Below are 18,772 nucleotides of genomic sequence, written 5' to 3'. Positions count from 1 at the left end.
CTTGTTTAGATCCCAGAGTACCTTTATCTCTTTCTACAGTTCATTTAGACATAATCATATATTGTACCTATAGGGGAGGAGAATTTTTCCTCTACACTATAGGTTCTTTTGGCTGTTCTATTCATTAAATTGACATAAAACAATAACAGGAGATGAACAAATTTTATTATGTACTATTATGGGACAATAAGAGGCTCCCTGGCAGTCAGTCATTTGAGGCTTATGTGCCATCCTGAGCTAAGGAGAAGGGGATAGGGATCTGTGGTTTCAAAGGGAAGGAAGAGAACTCTGAGGAAGACGGGTAGAGCAAAGGTTTGATAAATAAATGTTTGCCATGCCATGGAAGAGACAATGGGACATAGAGAGGATGTTGAACAAGCAGGCCCTGCTGAGCTCCCCCAGCCCACCACACCTGGCTCATACTCTTTGCATTTATCTCTGGTGATCTCTCTCTTCCTGGACCAGGCCATCTAGCTACATTCTTTTAGGCAGTTAAAGGAGAGGTAAAAAGTTTTTCCTGAGTCTTTTGGGTCCCCATTGTCTTCGGCTCAAAATAATCCCCATGCCAAAGTGGCACATTGTGGGAAGACTTGTTCTGAACCCCTTCATACTGCTTATTGTTTTGCTTCCTTTGTATTTTATATACTCAGTGAGGTTGTGAGCCCCTTTAAGGATAGGGAATGTTATATAGATTGTTTTCTATCCAGGACAGTACCTGAATAAATACAATGCTTCTCTGTCAATAACCAAACCAAAGAAAGTCCTTTTCTTATCCTTTTTGTTTGTTTGCAGTAAAACATGGGGAGAGTTTTAATTAAACAAGTAGTTTCAAAAATCTTTTCTGGTTCCAGAATTCCATGTATATATTAGTAGTCCATCATATATTAGCCAATTGCTTAATTGCTTCTTAAAACATAACATTTTAAAAATTGTAAAATAGATTTTTCATATGAGGAAGTGAATAAACGCTTGTACAGGATAGTTATAAATCAAATAAAGAAAGCGACTATTGCCAGCACCAGAACCCCAGTCCCATACCTCAGCCAAGCAGGCCCCTCCTACTCACTGTGTACTCCTAAGTGAGGTAGTATGTATTCTTTTGCTCAACGTTATAAGACTCATACTTAGAGCTAACCTCGGTTAATTTTCCTTGCTGTGACGTCCTTCAGTTGGGGTTATCCATTCTGCTGTTTATGGACCTTTGGCTCATTTCCAGTTTGGGGCTATTAAGCACAATGCTATATGAACGCTGTTGCACGGGTCTTCTGGGTAGAGCGTATACCTCAGAGTTGAACTGCTGGGGCCTAAGGTGTGTACATCTGCCCTTTTACAAATGTGCTTGTACCCGTTTACACTCCAATAGAGGATTCGACTTTCCGTTGCTCCACAGTTTTGCCAAATTTTTTGTATGGTCAGATTTAAAAATTTTTGTCCATCAGGAGTGAATTTGAATGTTTTCTTAGGAAAGAAGGCCGTGACATCTCAGTAAGCTTCCTCGGAATACGGGGCGCTCCTCTACCCACAGCCAGGCTGCAGAGCGGACCTCCAGGAGCTGGGCATCTGTGCCACACGGAACGACGGGAAGGAGCACCGCGGAACAGCCGGAAGCGGCGGATTTCCGGCTGAGGCCACCATCTCGCCGTGAGACAGCAGGAGCGGCTGCCGAGCGATGTTGTCCTCCCCAGCCGTGTACTCGGGCCCCGGCAGAGACCTGGCGATGGAGCCTCACAGCGTCGCGGGCCCTGTGAAGCTGCGCTTTTCGCCCTACGCTTTCAACGGAGGGTAAGGCCCGGCGAGTCGCCCCTTTCGCTTTCGCACCCCCCCCACCCCAACGTCCCTGCTCAAGCCTTTGGGGGTCGCGGCGGACCCGATGCCTGCCCCGCCGTCCTGCAGACCTGGGTCTCCGTGGGTTGCTCGCGTCAGTCTTAGTCTTCCCGGCTGCACCTCAGCGGCCGGCCACTTGGGGCTTGCTGTGGACGGCCATGTGTGCACTGCCCGCTCGCCCTCTGCCGCAGTGAGGCAGCAGATAGAAATCGAAACCCGGCCTCTGGTCCGGAAGACCTTTACAAATGGACCGAGCCTTTCTTGAACGGTCTAGTCGTCTTCCTCATGCCGCAGGCGAGGGGCAGGCTTAGCTTGAAATTACCAAGTTAGCATTGCTCGGTCCTTGCTGTTATATATATAGCTGTGTCTGTACCTAAAAGGTCCAATCAAACCGCTTGGTAATCGTTTCTGTTATTTTAAATAGAAAGTAGGTTTAGTTGGCCAGGCTTAGTTTCATAGATAAATGCTTGTTTTTAAGGTTTAGCTTAAGTTCAGGGAAAAAATACTCAGGAGGGGGCCTTTTAAAATGTTACGTTCTTGCATGTTACATTTAAGTTGTATTTTTTTTTATCACCAGCTTTATCTTAAGTAAGACTCTTCTTTGCTAACTTGTTACCGTGTTTCCCTGAAAATAAGACCTAGCCGGACAATCAGCTCTAATGCGACTTTTGGAGCAAAAATTAATATAAGACCTGGTCTTTTATATTATATTATGGTTATATTACATGACCTGATCTTATAGTAAAATAAGACCGGGTCTTATATTACTTTTTGCTCCAAAAGACGCATTACAGCTGATTGTCTGGCTAGGTCTTATTTTCGGGGAAACACAGTATTGCATTAGTCTTATTGGAAGTGTCTCCATCCCATTTCACATACTGTCCCAGTAGTTGCTGCCGTGTTGCTGGCCCAGTAGTCTTCTTAAAACTCCACTTTGCAAATGGAACTCTTCTCATTCTTGCTCATATGATCTCTGTGGTTTCTCACTAAAATTCCAGAATCTTTAGTTTGGCGTTTGGCATTTTCCACAATCGGATCCCTGTCCATTACATAAGCTTTATGATCCTCGTCTTCCTTACACATAAAGGGATACCTGAATAAGTTGTTTGAATGTATTATTTGAATTATTACGCATTTCCTTTCAGTCACTGTCCATAGTGTCTGGGATACCATCCTTTAGTACTTCAGAACTTTAGTGCACATCCCACCTCTGGTAAAAGGAAGTTTTCTGAGTGCTTTCTGTTCTCTGAGGTGCTGTGCTGGGGCTTTTATGAATTATGTCATTTAACTCTCACAGTCACCCTGTAATACAGAAACTGTTATTGTCATCGATCTGAACTTGGATAATTTGTCCAAGGTCACAGAGATAGGTGAGTGGCAAGATTGGGTCCTAGGTAGCTGCAGAGCCTAGGTTCTCAGTGGTCGCCATACTGCCTGGTACGTATGCCACCATGGTGCTAACTAAAGGGGACCAGTTATGTTTCAGGCACTAGTATGGGGCTTTACAATTATTAACTAATTTAATCCTTGTAACACCCTGTTAAGGTATCTACTGTTAGGACCTGTGATCTACATATGTGGACAGTGAGGCCTTGAGACGTTAAGTAACTTAGCCGCAGTCTCATATCTGCCGAGTGGGAGAATCAGAATGAGAACCCAGACAGTCTGCTTTGGAATTCGTGCTCTAGGCCTCTGCAGTAAACAGCCATCGGAAATCGCATAGCCACAAAGTGAAGTTTGGTTTCTGTTCATTTTTCAGCAGATTATTTGTGTGTCTACTGAGTGCTAGACGTCATATAAGGGCTTGGATATCCAGAAATGAAAAACGTTAACCCCTCTTCTCTGAGTTGGGATAACGTGCTGTGGTTCCACAGTCTGTACTTGACCCCATGGGCAGGGCCGTGGCCTTTGGCTGTTGTGTTGCATCATTGCCTTGCACAACGTAGGCATTTGATTTGTTCATAGTGCTGACAGTCCTCGTGCTAAGGGACCCTGGCTCTGTGTTTTTAGGAAGCCCTTAATGTTCTTCCAGATGACTGGTAGCCGAGGGATCCTGTGCCCCTTCTCCCTCTCCATCTTAACCCTGATCTTACTCCGACTAGGCACACCTTGTTTTCCTGCGCTTCTTTGTGCTCTACAGAGTGACGGTTCCTGGCAGCCCTCGTGGAGCAAGTCTGTGGGTGCCATTTTCCCAACAGGCTCCGGATGGTTAGCATGTTTTAGCAATAAAATGTTTTTTAGTTAACGTGTGCACTGTTTTTTAGACATTATGCTACTGCACACTTTTCCATTGGGAGAGGCTTTAGTACCACCCAGAGGAATTCATTACTTTTTTGTCTTTCTTTTTTTCCTCAGTACTGTGTTGGCAATTGCTGGAGAAGATTTTTCGATTGTTGCTTCTGATACTCGATTGAGTGAAGGGTTTTCAATTCACACCCGGGACAGCCCCAAATGTTACAAATTGTAAGTATTTGTAAGGACACATTTATCTGTGTGAAAATTTAATGCTGCTCAAGATTTCATTTCTAAATGGTGTGTTTTGTGAGTTTGTAGCGTGGCTTGCATTTTTGTTAGCAAACAATCTTCTAAATTAGTATTTGCTAATACTTCCGTATGCAGTCTTCATGATATTTGCCATATCTGGTTTCCAACAGTGCTTTTAATAACCTGGATATTTTTATCTCAACATTGTGTCATGAAAAATTTCCAGTATACAAGAAAAGTAAAATTTTGTGGTAAACACCCATATAGTGTCACCTAGATCTAATTAGCAGTTTGCATCATTATTTTATCACATTATTTTATCTTTCCATTCTTCTATCCATTCATTAATCCATAAAATATTTCTTTAAATCTGCCCCCCACCCCCCATTTTTCGCCTGAAACATTCAATTTAGCCATGTCCTAAGCAGTTATATCCACGGATCATGGTTTTAATGATCTACCTATATTTTTCCTAAAATAATGACAATAAAGTCACGTAATAAAAGAAAAAAAATGTCTGCATAATTCAGCCAAATGCGTCTGCAGATTAGCAGTGGTTTGCATTTCACATTTTTCGGAAAAAGTTCTAAATGGTGGTTGGTTCTCAGGATGGTCCAGAAGAGTCTACTCAGCCTGAATTGTAACAGGAAGGGACTGATGAGGTTTGGGTCCTTGGAACGGGGTTGGGGCAGCTGTCAGGAGTGGGTAAAGAAGAGCCCTGTCTACCTGGCTCAGGGCTGGCCCGCGTCTAAACCTAAAGAAGTGCAGTTTGTCTTTATCTTCCCAGTTCCCTCTCTGACCACTTCTCCCATCTTCTGACACCCCTTTCTTTCCCGATTCATAGTGCACCCATGTACCTTTCTTCTAAGGTGTAACTTTTATAATTGGAAAGTAGTAAATGTTACAAATAAAATTTGAAAACATGACTTTATTGATACCCTGCTTGTATTGGGTTCTGCTCATCTTTGTAGCGTTGTTTTAGTATGCATGCTACTCGAGAACACCCATCGTTTTTTCGTATGACTTTATGATCTTAGGTATAGAAGTAGATACGACGTTAACAATTTCCTGTGTCCCTATCACCCATCCTCGCATGAACATTCATACAGTGGAAGCTGCCTCTGCACCCCTAATCACGTGCCCTTTGGAGCCAACCTACAGCTAAGCCCGCCTCTTTCCCACCTGTTGGAGACCCTCCATTTATTCTTTTTCTTTTTCTTTTTTTTTTTCCCCTCTTCGCCCGCCTCCCCCGCCCCACTCCGGTTGAAGCCATTGCCTCAGTCTAGTTGTGTAGGACACAGCTCTCTGGCCCAAGCTGGTATTATGAGCCCCCCCCCCCTTCCCCCGCCGGCAGTCGGTTGCCGGTAGTCCGCTCACGGCAGCTCATGGCAGCTCTCACCGGCTGCTGGCCACTCACGATGGCTGCCACCACTCACAGTGGCCACCGGCCACTCACAGCAGCACACAACATCTCACGCTGACCTCCAGCTGCTCACGGCAGCTCAGCTCCAGGGAGAGCCCTTGTTCACAATCTTAGCTGTAGAGGGCGCAGCTCACTGGCTTAATGTGGGAGTCGAACCTGCGACCTTGGCATTAGGGGCGTTAGGGGTGTTAGGAGCTCGGCGTTCCACCAAAATTTAACCCCTTCCCTTCTGGTGGGCATCTAGGTTTTTTGTTTGTTTTGTTTGGAGAGCCATTAAAATAAGAGGGGTGCTTATACAAGTAAGCCTCGACCCTGTCCTTGCAACTGGGAATATATTGTCAGGATGAGTCTCTAGCAGTGGAGTTACTGAGGGAAGTGCTGTGCGTTTTCAGTTGGACTAGACACGGCCAACAGGCCTTGCACACAGTTAGATTGGTGCCCACTTTTCCCGTGTCTGCGCACCCATTTCCCACAGGTTCTCCAGCATCATGCATCGTTAGCCAGGCAGGGGCCTGGGACCATCTCCTGTTCAGATTCAGATTTCAGAGTGACATGGAGGCTCTTTTCATATGTTTGTGGTGACTTGTGTCTCTTATTGTGTGACTTTCATAATTTTACTCACCTTTCCATTATGTGATTTACTGAGGTGTAATTGACATACACCATCATATTAGTTTAAGCTGCACATCGTAATGATTCCCTGTCTGTAGGTGTTGTGAAATGACCACAATAAATTTAGTTCAAATCTGTCAACATTACACAGTTACAGATTTTTTTTTTCCTTGTAATGAGAACGTTTAAGATCTACTCCCTTAGCCACTTTCAGATGTGCAGCACAGTGTCATTAACTGGTCCCCTGCTGCATATCACACCTCTATTGCGGTATTGATGTTTTTCATATTTTTAGGAGCCCTTTGTACACTAAGAAAGTTAAAATTAGACTTTGTCGTGTGCATTACGAATATATTTTCTTTATTTTTTTATATCTTGTTTGTTTTTTTCTCTATAGAAGTTTTCTTTTCTCGTATAGTCACATTTATGAAAGTTCTGTATGGACTTTGTGTTGTATCATATTTAAATCAGCTGCCCTCAACCCAAGGTTAGAAGAAATTTACCCATGTTTTCCTTAGTCTATTCATAGTTTCTAGTTTTTGATCCACCTATAATGCATTTTGTGTAAGGGGTTAGATATCAGATTATAGACCCCCGCCCCCAAAAAAGGGATAACTAGTTGTCCCATACCATTTAGTGAATAACGGAAATAGTAATTTTAAATGTAAAGTGGCTCATGGCATTTTTTTTTTTTTTTTTTTTAAAGATTATTGGGGAATGGGAACAGGACTTGATTGGGGGAAGAGTGTGTACTTCCAGGACTTTTTTCCAAGTCAAGTTGTTGTCCTTTCAATCTTAGTTGTGGAGGGTGCCGTTCAGCTTCAAAATGTTGTTCTTTCAGTCTTAGTTGTGGAGGGCGCAGCTCAGCTCCAGGTCCAGTTGTCATTGCTAGTTGCAGGGGGCACAGCCCACCATCTCTTGCGGGAGTCGAACCGGCAACCTTGTGGTTGAGAGGACACGCTGTAACCAACTGAGCCATCTGGGAGCTCAGCGGCAGCTCAGCTCAGGGTGCCGTGTTCAATTTTAGTTGCAGGGGGCGCTGCTCAACATCCCTTGCAGGACTCGAGGAATTGAACTGGCAACCATGTGGTTGAGAGCCTGTGCTCCAACCAACTGAGCCATCCGGAAGGCAGCTCAGCTCAAGGTGCCATGTTCAATCTTAGTTGCAGGGGGCGGAGCCCACCATTTTTTGCAGGACTTGAGGAATTGAACTGGCAATCCTGTGATTGAGAGCCCACTGGCATGTGGGAATCGAACTGGCAGCCTTCGGAGTTAGGAGCATGGAGCTCTAACCGCTTGACCCACCAGGCTGGCCTGCTCATGGCATGTTTTGCTTTACTGTCTAACCAACTCAATTTCCTGAAATGTGTTTTTTACAGAACAGACAAAACAGTCATTGGATGCAGTGGTTTTCATGGAGACTGTCTTACCCTGACAAAGATTATTGAAGCAAGACTAAAGGTAGATCCTTTTTAAATGTCTACACTACTGAAAGTTATAATGATTCACTAGATTCTTTTAAGCACACAGCATGACTTGCGCAGAATATCAGTGAAACTAACCTATCCTAGAAGTGAAATGATGCTGTTACGTAACATCATTAGAGGAGCATAATGTAAACCTATGGCAAATTCTGTTTCTCAGCTCTGTGTACTACAAAGGGTTCTCTGCCTTTTCTGGGTGGCCGAGAGGGGGCTCTTTTCAAGATACTCTTCCCTCAGAAACAGAAGAAATCACTTTCTATGGAGAAGGCAAGCTTTTAGATAGGAGCTTGACTTGGAATGCCACCGGCTGCCATGCTCTCCCCCAGCACAGTACTGCACACTTAGTGGACAGAACAGGAACCAGAAGCCAGGCATCCAGAGAGAGGCCCTCGTGAGCCACTGTCACCTAACACCTTAACGGGCTTCAGCTGGCAGCCAGCTGAGGAGGAAGACTCGACAGAAGAGAGATGGGGGTAGGAGAGAGGAGAGGGGTAGTTTAGGAAGAAGCAAGAGAAAGTGACGGACCAGCCTGTTTGGTGGCTTTTAAAGGGTCTGACGCTGTCACTGCCTGCTTGTCTTCTGTGCGAGCTGAGGAGGCGTGAAGAACAGAGGAGTGCTGATTGATGGAAGTGAAGATGGGTCTCCATCCTGGTTGTGGCCTGTGTGTGTGAAGCAGTGTTGGCTTCCAGCAGTGTCAAGGAGAGTAGCATAGGAGAGATTTGGACTGTGTTGCAGTGCATTTTGTTCACAACAGCCAGTAAATACACAGTCTTAGTTGCAGTAGGTTCTGTTGCCATTTATAAGTATTCAGAAATGTACGAGTTTAGACATTTCAGTCCGCGAACTCATCCTAGAAAAAGTACTACATACTTCATTGCTGACTATCACTACGGTCACCTTTGAAGGACTCCCCTTGGGAAGCTATGCACCGACGCCAGCGCCTAGTCCAGCCTTCAAAACAATTTTGGAACTCTTTTTCTGGAATTGCATGGACATATCCTTGATGTCCTAAATGTCATCAAAATGTTTTTGTTTGTTTTTTTCCTCCAATATTTCCTTTAAATTCTGGTAAAGAAAGAAGTCCTTGGGAGCCAAATGAGGTGAGTAGGGAGGGTGTTCCAATAGTTATTTATTTACTGGCTAAAAACTCCCTCACAGACAGTTCCCTGTGAGCTGGTGCTTTGTTGTGATGCAAGAGCCATGAATTGTTGGAAAAAGTTCAGGTCGTCTTACTGTTTCACGCAGCCTTTTCAGCACTTCCAAATAGTAAACTTGCTTAACTGTTTGTCCAGTTGGTACAAATTCGTAATGAATAATCCCTCTGATACCAAAAAAGGTTAGCAACAGCGTTGCAACACGTTCGTGAATTTAATTGTCAGACTTCGTAGGTCTGTTTCTCTAACGATTGGAGCCCTAGTGAACACTTTTTCATAGCTGTTGATGACATGGACAGTATTAATACTATACACCCTTTGTTTTCTTGTTTAATATTGTAGGGTACATGTCATAACTTGTTGGTAAGTCTGTGTGGTACATGAAAAAAATTAGCTGGGCGACACCATGCTGTTTTGGCTACTTGTGAATAACACTTAAGATGATTTACACTGATGAGTGATGCTGATGTAAAAATGATTAAATTTCAGTGTTTATTAATTGTTAATGCTTAAAACCTTTACTTTCATTGAAAGCTTCAGTGACTTAGATTTATTGACACATGTATGTGATTTTTAATGCATATTTATAAATGGAACTTAAAGGACAAAAATAAGCATGACATGGAAAGTTGTTTTGTGAAAATAAAATGAGGGACAGTGATTTCAACTTAATGCACAGTCCTCGAAATTTTTCTTTTACACATTAGTACATAAATGGTGAAGGAATAAAACGGTACTTGGTTTTAAAATGAGGTGAAGAATTTTTTTATAACTTGCAGCTTGGAAAATTCTTCCAGACACTGATTTATCCGTTAGTTGTAGCCCATTTCTAATCTTTCTTCAGTGTTTTGACCGTCACTGTGTGATTTCACTGTACTTCTTAGGTTTCTCTTAAGAGATATGTGCCATCATTTGGTGTGTGGTTTTTGTGGAGTAAGTTAGGATTCCCAAGGGTGACGTGACTGTCGGATCGGAGATCGCTGTAAGGACTGCTTGGGGCCCTTCTGTTGTCCACTGTAGATGCTTCAGTGAGCGGGACCACTACCCTGTGCTATGTTCCCGCAGGGTGAGGGTGCTGCCCATGTTTTTTCTGTTCTCCGCAATGTTTTCTGTGCAAAGAGAGGGATTTACTTACATCTGTTCTCATCAGGGATCAGCAAAAGATCTGTGACGGCCCAGGTCGTCAATATTTTCACTTTTAGGGGCCATTTGGTCTTTGTGGCCACTACTCAACTCTGCTGTTGAAACGCAGAAGCAGGCGTAGACGATATATAATGAAGGAGAGACTGTGTTGCTGTAAGATTTCATTTACAGAAACAGGTGGTCGGCTGGATTTGGCCCATGGTCTCCAGTTTGCTGACCCTGGTGTAGACTCAGAGAGGGCAGCTGGACTTGAAACACCGTCCCTGGGTCCCTCATGTGCCCTGGTAGTGTGCATTTGCTCCTGGTGGCAGTGCCTGAGGTAAGGCTGACGGGGAAAGCAGTCGTTAAGCCAGGAGCCAAGGGCAAACCGCGTTCTTTTCCTCAGAAATGTTTATAGCCCCCCCCCCCCCCCAACTGATAGGGTGCAATAAGTTATCATTGTGTCTCAGTGATACTGTGGCTTTCGATGACGAGAGAAATGGGTGTCCTTTCCTCTTCCACCAAGATGTACACTCATTCTTTTCACGTCGTTGCTCATTGCTCTAGTGTAATGTGTTCTGCCTGCTGTCGTTGTCACACCGCAGATGTACAAGCATTCCAATAACAAGGCCATGACAACGGGGGCCATTGCTGCGATGCTGTCCACGATCCTCTATTCCAGGCGCTTCTTCCCATACTATGTCTACAACATCATCGGGGGCCTTGATGAAGAAGGTAGGACAGGGGGGGGCCGCTTCTTGGTTGCGTGTCCACCCAGAGTGGGAAGGAGCCAGCCAGGCCATCTTGCCCCGCAGCACATTTTCTGATAATTCAGGGGATGAAAGGACGTAAACGATTATCCAGAGACATAGCAGGCAGTATTGAGGCTCTGCTAATGAGTGTTGGGCAGTTAATTATTTTACTGTTTTCTCAACATGTTGGAGGAGGTTAAGTGGTAGATAATTAGGGGTTTATTCTTACAAAAAGAAACCTGACCTGGAGAAGCTTAACCTAAGTACTGACAGTTTATTAACAAAGGGTTTTAAAAAAGTGATGTCTTGAAAGAAATGCATGCATTTCCACCAGTGTTTTAGAACCATTTTTGAAAGGCCTCTGGTTTTCTGTCTGAGTTAGACCAGGAGGGCCTGAGACAGTCGTCTTGTCACCCGACATGTCCATCCTGGTGTGCTGTTACTCGGCTGGGGCACCCATGTTTTCCACAAGTCGGATGTGTACTGACTTGGTATGTTCCAGAAACCAAACACACTCTCCCAGGGCAGATCGCCACTGTTTAGAGTAGTCCGTCGTAGACACAAATGAGGGCAGTGTCACTGAAATACGTCTGTCTTCTAAGAGCGAAAATTCAGGGTAGGAAGGAGTGGACTCATCTCAGCTCTTTCTGTCTAGTTTTACGTCCCTTTTTGTCCCGTGGAATTTCTTTGCTGTCCCTCTCTCAGCTGCTACCCCCATTATGGCTTCTGGGGGTATTCTGATCTTCTACTGACCACGGTTTAGGTTGACACAGTTTCTTTCGAAGCTTTCAACCTTACTTGAAAACAGTCAATGTAAGGCATAGAAATGGTTAATAAAAATTAATTACTCTTAACCTGGGTAATTCAATTCTGGCCACAGATTACTTTTCCTAACCCAGCACAGCACTTCTTGTGTCTTTTTGACTTAAATTATGTCTGGTTTGAATATCAGATTAGTGCATTCAATTTTAGCAACATTGGTAATAGCTACCATTGAATTTCAGCAGGCCGGAGAGGTCCTTTGAGTTTTTCTGAGTGTCAGGGAGGCGAATTTGGGAAAACTCATGTCTACTGAATGGCAGAGCTGCGGTTTGGGTTCGCAGCTGTTGCCTTCAAGCCCTGTTCTTTGGTCTCCATGTGGCAGCGTCCCTTGTTTTGGTGGTTTTCTCGGGCATTTCTAACCGTCTTTTCTAATCTTGTCTCGTTTGCTTTGATCTTTAAATTAATTTTTATTTCTCAGAAGTTCATATGTGTGTAATAAAACAGTCCTCTGCCTTTTCCTGTTCTCCAGTCTTTGGCTCTCTTACCAGTGCTGTCCTCTTGGCTTATTTCCTTATTAGTTGTGGTGTACATCTACCCACAGATTTCTGGAAAAAGAAATCGAAACCTTTTCTGAGACTTAGCTTTTAGGATTTTTATTAAATCCTGGTGTTCTGAAATTCCTTGTCTTTTGTGTCCTCATTCTCCACATCTCCACAAACAGCTTTTTTAAATTTGTTTTTCTGGCTTCCTTATTTTTTTAAGTGTCCTGTTCTTATTGGATCTTTTCTACTTCCTTTGAAGTTTTCCTGTGTTCCCACCCTTTATCAGATTGCTCTTTTCATTCTGTCTGTTTGGCCTCTGTCTGCTACATTGGAGGTTCCTTCAAATTTCTGTTGATTTTTTTGGCTACACATTCATATCGAGAGTGAGACGCCCAAATCTGATTGTAACGGTCTGTGTTGGCTCATCAGCTTTCCACTTAGGCTTCTGTTTTCATCCCTGCCCTTTCCCCTGTCCGCTCCTAAGCTCGGTGCCCCCAAGTCCAGAGCCTCTGCCGGTCTCTGAGACTTAAATTTCCTGTTTTCCTGTCTTTTGTATCGTTAGACGGGGGACATGGAGAGCAGTGCACCTTACTGAGATCTTCAGAACAGGGGGTCAACAGCTGAACCTCAGGACAGTGGGGACGCTATTGACCCTCAGGGGTCAACAGCCATCTGATTTCCATTCTGTGCCTTTAACTTTCCAGTTGCTGTCATGTTCTCTTTTAAAATCTTTTCCCCAAAAAGTCATAATGGCTTCAGTTTTCCTGTAATAAAAACACTAATACCTGCAGAACTTCAAATAGTTTTAGAAGATACAAAGGTGAAAATACCGTGTTTCCCCAAAAATAAGACCTAACCGGAAAATAAGCTGTAGCGTGATTTTTCAGGATGATCGTAATATAAAAGAAGCCCTAATTTATCTTTTGGAGCAAAAATTAATATAAGACCCAGTCTTATTTTCGGGGAAACACGGTAGTAATCACCCTAAACCTTGTCTCTAGAGAAAATCGCTGGTTAGCTTCTGGTACATGTGCTTCTTCTAGACGTATTGTGTTCACGTGCTTGTGCACTGCAGGGCTGGCACGCAGTCCGTCCATATTCCTGTTACTGGATGTTGGGTGTGTTATCACTGAGATGGTTCTGTGCTGCTGAGTAAAGACTAGCACAATGCTTTCATGCCTCAAGAGGCTGCCCCAGAGCTGGCCCACCACTCCTCTCAGGGGTCCTTAATGTAAACAATATGACGACCATGTTGATGACCATCTTTAAAAACATGATTTTGTGTATTTCTCCTACTATGCTGCCCTCCCTGGGAAAAATTTCCTAGAATTTGAGTTGCTGGGTCAGAGAATATATACTTTTTGCCTTTTGATGACATCGCTGCCTTGCTCTTCAGGAAGGGCGTGCAGTATGCTGCACCCGCAGGAGCGTGAGTGCCTGGCTTTCCTGTGTCCTTAATGGTATCGAAATAAACATAATTGAAAGATTTTTGCCGAAGAAGTATTTTATTTTTTTAATTCATCTATACGTTTTCTTTGTTAAAGTTGGGAATCTTTTCTTTTCTTCCTTGGAATCTGACCCATGTATTAACCTTTCCTCATTTCCTGACTTGCAGGTCGGTCTTTTTCTTACTGATCTATAAGAACACCACCCAACTGTCAGCCCTCTGTCATGTAATGGTAGATGACTCCCGGGAATGTGCGTTGTTCTTACAATTGGTGGTGGTAGTGGGGGGGGGGGGGGCGGTGTCTCTAACTACACACAAGTTTCTGAGTTTGATGTCACATCTGTCAATCTTAAAGGCATTGAGTGTCCTGCTTTGCTAGAAAGGCCTCCCCCATTTAAGGCTTGCCTGCATTTCTTTCTAGGACGTAATCTGGTTTGATGTCATTTTTTGCATGAAATCATGCCTTTTTGGCATTTTGATGAGGTTAATAGTACTTTATATCCACAGTCAAGATTCACCATTCTGTACTGATGTCACAGGTGTCTCTTTGTCCTTTCTAAGGGGTCTTTGCAGTTCTGTCCTTGGATGTGTCCAACTCTTGTTTTCCTCAAATCTACTGTGTATGGGTTTGAGACTTACCCTTGGGTAAAGCTTTGGGGCCTCCTTTGGCTCATGAGAAATTCGGTTGTTCTGTTGTCTTTATTCCTTGTATCCCTTTCCCTGTGTGTTGGAGTTAGTGAACTGCCCTTATTTCTTGTCCCAAGCTTGCTTCCAGCCAAAGCAGTTGCTCAGGCTCTTAGGTGACCACCGTGGCCGCTGTCTCAGCGGGGACTTCTGTGTGCGTGATCGCACCACGGCACATGCACACAGCTGATGGTGCAGGTGTCCGTAGGGAGTGAGAAGGCTGTCCTCATCTCGCGTCTCCAGGGTAACCACTGCAGTGCTTACTTTAGGTACAGCGTGCTGCAAAGTCAGGTATGTCACTTGAAGTCATACCTTGTAAGTGATTTGTGAGTTCTCATATGCAGAACACAGTTATTTATTTATTTTTTTTAAGATTTTGTTGGGGAAGGGGAGCAGGAATTTATTGGGCAACAGTGTGTACTTCCAGGACTTTTTTCCAAGTCACGTTGTCCTTTCAATCTTAGTTGTGGAGGGTGCCATTCAGCTTCAAGTTGTTGTCCTTTCAGTCTTCGTTGTGGAGGGCGCAGCTCCAGGTCCAGTTGTCATTGCTAGTTGCAGGGGGCGCAGCCCACCATCCCTTGTGGGAGTCGAACCAGCAACCTTGTGGTTGAGAGGACGCGCTCCAACCAACTGAGCCATCCGGGAAACAGCTCAGCTCAAGGTGCCTTGTTCAATCTTAGTTGCAGGGGGCGCAGCCCACCATCCCTTGCGTGACTCAAGGAATTGAACTGGCAGCATTGTGGTTGAGAGCTCACTGGCCCATGTGGGAATCGAACCAGCAGCCTTCAGAGTTAGGAGCATGGAGCTCTAACCGCCTGAGCCACCGAGCCAGCCCCCAGAACACAGTTATTTTTAAAATGCGTCTTTAAAAATGACAATGACATGTGTTTCTGGTAATATACTCAAGTAGTACCAAAACATACAATATGATTATCTCTTCTTTTCTTGCCTCCAATCCCACAAAGATACTGAACTAGTTTGCTATTTATCTTTCCGTACTTTCTGGTACTTACACAAGTATGTATACAATTTTCTTACGCTTTTAAACAAAATATAGGACTGTGCTGTACATATTACAGAGCTCTGTGTTTTACGTTGTCCCGTGGGCGGGCTCCGCCACCCTCCTGCCCCCTGTCCCGTCTTCCTCATTCTAGTCTGTACATCACGGTGTGGGCATAGCGTTTCCTGCTCATGGATTTCAGGTGGCTTATAGGTTTTTGCTCTTTTTAAGAGTTACAGAAATGGTCTTGTATGTAATGCTTTGTGTGTTTATATAGGCAGATCTCAGATACTGTACTTTGGGTTCCAGACCACTGCGGTCAACTGAGTGTCGCAAAAAAAAAAAAAAAAAAGTCATTTTTTTGCGGGTGGAAGGTCTTGCCTTCCAATTGTACAAAAATGCAACACCTGTGAAGTGTGAGAAAACGAGGTATGCCTGTGCAAGCATTCTTACAGGTAAATCATGTTCTACAAATGAGATTATTACTGGTCGTGGGGTTCGTACTTTTGCATTCTGATAGATTCTGCCATCAGGTTGCTCCCCCCCTCGCCTCTTCCCCTCTCTCTGCCTCTTCCCCCCCCTTCCGCCTCTTCCCCCCCTTTCCCGCCTCTCCCCCCACCCCACTCGAGTTCAAGCCATTGTTTCTCAGTCTAGTTGTGTAGGACACAGCTCCCTGGCCCATGCTGGTATTATGAGCCTTGCACTCCTCCTGGCTCAGGTAGTCGGTCGCCAGCTCACAGCAGCCCACGGCAGCTCACGCCAACCTCCGGCTGTTCACAGCAGCCCAGCTCCAGGGAGAGCCATTGTTCACAATCTTAGCTGTCAAGGGTGCAGCTCACTGGCCCATGTGGGAATCGAACTGGTGACCTCGGTGTTAGGAGCTCGGCGCTCCAACCACCTGAGCCACTGGGCCATCCCCAGATTGCTCTTTGAAGAAAGGCATAAGGATTTATGCTTCGGGAGAACCTGAGAGCCCCTTAACCATCCACTCCTAGTTCTCTAGCTGTCAAGCTAAGAATGACAGTTGCGGGGGTGGGTGTGGGTTCAAATCCTATTTTTCTTAACAAAAAAAAGGCGTGCTTCTTATTTCTGGTGGAACAAAGCAAATGGTTACATTTTAGGCAAAACTAATCCTTTGCATTGCTAGTGTGTTTTCCTTAAATTTCTTTCTCATTAAACTGTTTCTGTGGTGCTGATGCGAAACAGCGTGCTCACTAATCATTCTGAAACGCACAGTACGTGTCCTGTGTGACCGTCCATATTCACACCAGGAAGCTCAAGTCCGGCCCCGAAGCGCCCCGGTTCCTTTCCTGGGAGTGTGTCTAGGAGTTTGGTGCGGCACTTAGGGAAGGGCCTGTGACCGCTGACCAGCATGCCTGCGGCGTGTCGGGAGCCACAGGGAGGTGCCCGATGACGTCAGCACGGAGAGAGGGAGGCCTGGCGGCAAACACCGTGGTGGACACAAGATGGCCGGTGGGCCCCTGAGGGGAGCTGTGCTGGGTCTCACTGTACAACAGTGAGTGTGCTTCTCACTGAACTTGGGCTCAGCTGGTAGTCCGCTTTGTACCCGACTCTGAGGACGTTTCTGTGACCGTGGGCTAGGGGTTCTCATGGAGACTGTCTCCTTCCTTCAGGGAAGGGAGCCGTGTACAGCTTTGACCCGGTGGGGTCCTACCAGAGAGACTCCTTCAAGGCCGGAGGCTCGGCGAGTGCCATGCTGCAGCCCCTGCTCGACAACCAGGTAACGTGTCTGCGTGCGGGCCGGGTGCTGCCCTCCCAGGCCCGGAGCTGGGGGCTCTGGCTCCTTTGCCCACTCAGCCCTTCTTAGCTCCCCTGCTCTTGGCTTTGACTTCTTCTTGTATGCCCACGGCTTCTGAGTCATGTTGACAGCGGTTGGTCCATGTTTTCTCTTGTCATCTCCACCTTTCTCCCCAGTCTCACCACTTGTGTCACCTAATTTTGTATTCTAGTTCCCAAGCATATTTGAGCTTGGCCCCCTTTTCCATGTCTGATGGCTAAGTCAGCCCTGCGTGGCAGCTTCCCTGGATGACTGCTTGTTTGCGCACATCTTTCTGCCTCTAGCTTACTCCACAGTCCTCCTCCTCGCTCTTCTGAGTATATTACATACAGTCGCTTCTGCTTACTGCTCATCCACCCCGTCCCGTCTCCACCACAATCCCTCAGGTGCTGTGCCTGTCCTGTCTTCAGGCAGTGGCTACCCCCACCCCTTGGGCTGAATGTCATCCCACTGTAATGCCTGTTTACCCCCCAGACGCCCGCACTCAGTGCACTTTCTGCAGTAGCCTTTCTTCATCCCGTACATTGGGCTCTGGCTGCTTGGGCTGTTCCGCTTGTCTTCCTTCTTAGTTATGGCACATTCTGTCACGACACTGTGATGTTGTCTGCCTCCAGGGCGTGTGCTTCTCTGGGCCGAGAGCCTTGTCACAGAATGTTGGCTGGGGGACATCCCAGTCTGTGGAAATTGCTCGTTAGGAGTCCAGACCTGTGAGGGCACAGGGCTCAGGCCTCCTTGGGGCCGTCGTCATCTCACCCAGGCCTCCTGTCCCACCAGGTTGGCTTCAAGAATATGCAGAACGTGCAGCACGTGCCCCTGACCCTGGAGAGGGCCCTGCGGCTTGTGAAAGACGTCTTCATCTCCGCTGCTGAGCGCGACGTGTACACAGGGGACGCGCTCAGGATCTGCGTTGTGACCAAGGAGGGCATCACGGAAGAGACCGTTCCCCTGAGGAAGGACTGACCAGCTGTTTTATTAAAAAATAAACTCTGAAGTGCTCGTTTTGTTAGGACTGGTCTTCTCGGTGGCACCAAGCTGGGAAGTGGGGTTTCTTTTTCCTTGTTGTCTTCACTCTCCCCTTTTCTGTCTTCCAGAGCTATTTTTGTATTTTTAGGATGAAGAAACAAACAGGACATGGCAGTTTTTCCTTACGTTTGTGAGCAAGAAATTTGGCTGGGAGAGTTGGCTTTTTGATGTGTGTCAGCACCACCTTATGGTGGCAGGCCGTCTTGTGAAGGGGGTGCTTTGGGATTTATGTAGTCCGCTCAGCTTGCCGTGAGGGCGGGCTAGCTTTGCAGCACAGGTTTTACCTTTACACCATCTTGGTTTTATTAAGAAATTATGGTCCCTAAATAGAACATCTAAGGGTTCTCATTCCTGGGATTGTTAAGCAAGCAGTTTGGAATGGCTGTTTTGGAGACATCATCAAATCAGCCAGAGTAGAAGAAAGTTATGAAAGCTGATAGCCCTGGAAATGGGCTTTAGCCAGAAATCTGGGATAATTTTTGTAAACACTTGTTTAGGAAGATTAAAGTTGAGACCTAAATTTTGAGAGCTAAAGTTTGTTTTAGAACTGTTAAATACATTTTTTACTCCATTTCGTATAATGTTGGAATAGCTTTCTTGGTGTTGAACGAGTCAAATCATACAATGTAGCCTAGGAGGTGAGTTGTAATGAGATTTTACT

At 45.4% G+C, this 18,772-nt stretch overlaps 1 protein-coding gene across 1 annotated transcript; it reads left to right on the top strand.

Annotated features, from left to right (window-relative positions):
- The first annotated feature begins 1,599 nt into the window (after window positions 1–1,599).
- On the top strand, window positions 1,600–18,097 carry PSMB1 (proteasome 20S subunit beta 1). Its single transcript, XM_033100438.1, has 6 exons — window positions 1,600–1,782; window positions 4,180–4,287; window positions 7,723–7,804; window positions 10,709–10,838; window positions 16,925–17,031; window positions 17,863–18,097. The coding sequence occupies exons 1-6, from the start codon at window positions 1,670–1,672 to the stop codon at window positions 18,046–18,048; spliced, it is 726 nt and encodes a 241-aa protein (XP_032956329.1). The 5' UTR covers window positions 1,600–1,669; the 3' UTR covers window positions 18,049–18,097.
- The last annotated feature ends 675 nt before the right edge of the window (window positions 18,098–18,772 follow it).

Source organism: Rhinolophus ferrumequinum, assembly GCF_004115265.2.
Source record: "Rhinolophus ferrumequinum isolate MPI-CBG mRhiFer1 chromosome 3 unlocalized genomic scaffold, mRhiFer1_v1.p scaffold_36_arrow_ctg1_4, whole genome shotgun sequence".
Taxonomy (NCBI): domain Eukaryota; kingdom Metazoa; phylum Chordata; class Mammalia; order Chiroptera; family Rhinolophidae; genus Rhinolophus; species Rhinolophus ferrumequinum.
This window is presented reverse-complemented; position numbering and strand designations above follow the sequence as displayed.

What these genes read in the sequence shown, in the direction of transcription:
- PSMB1 (XM_033100438.1), top strand. Translation starts at nt 1,670, where the DNA reads ATGTTGTCCTCCCCAGCCGTGTACTCGGGCCCCGGCAGAGACCTGGCG. An exon ending in AGCCCCAAATGTTACAAATT is followed by an intron (nt 4,288 to 7,722) that starts GTAAGTATTTGT and finishes TGTTTTTTACAG; the next exon opens with AACAGACAAAACAGTCATTG. An exon ending in TTATTGAAGCAAGACTAAAG is followed by an intron (nt 7,805 to 10,708) that starts GTAGATCCTTTT and finishes GTCACACCGCAG; the next exon opens with ATGTACAAGCATTCCAATAA.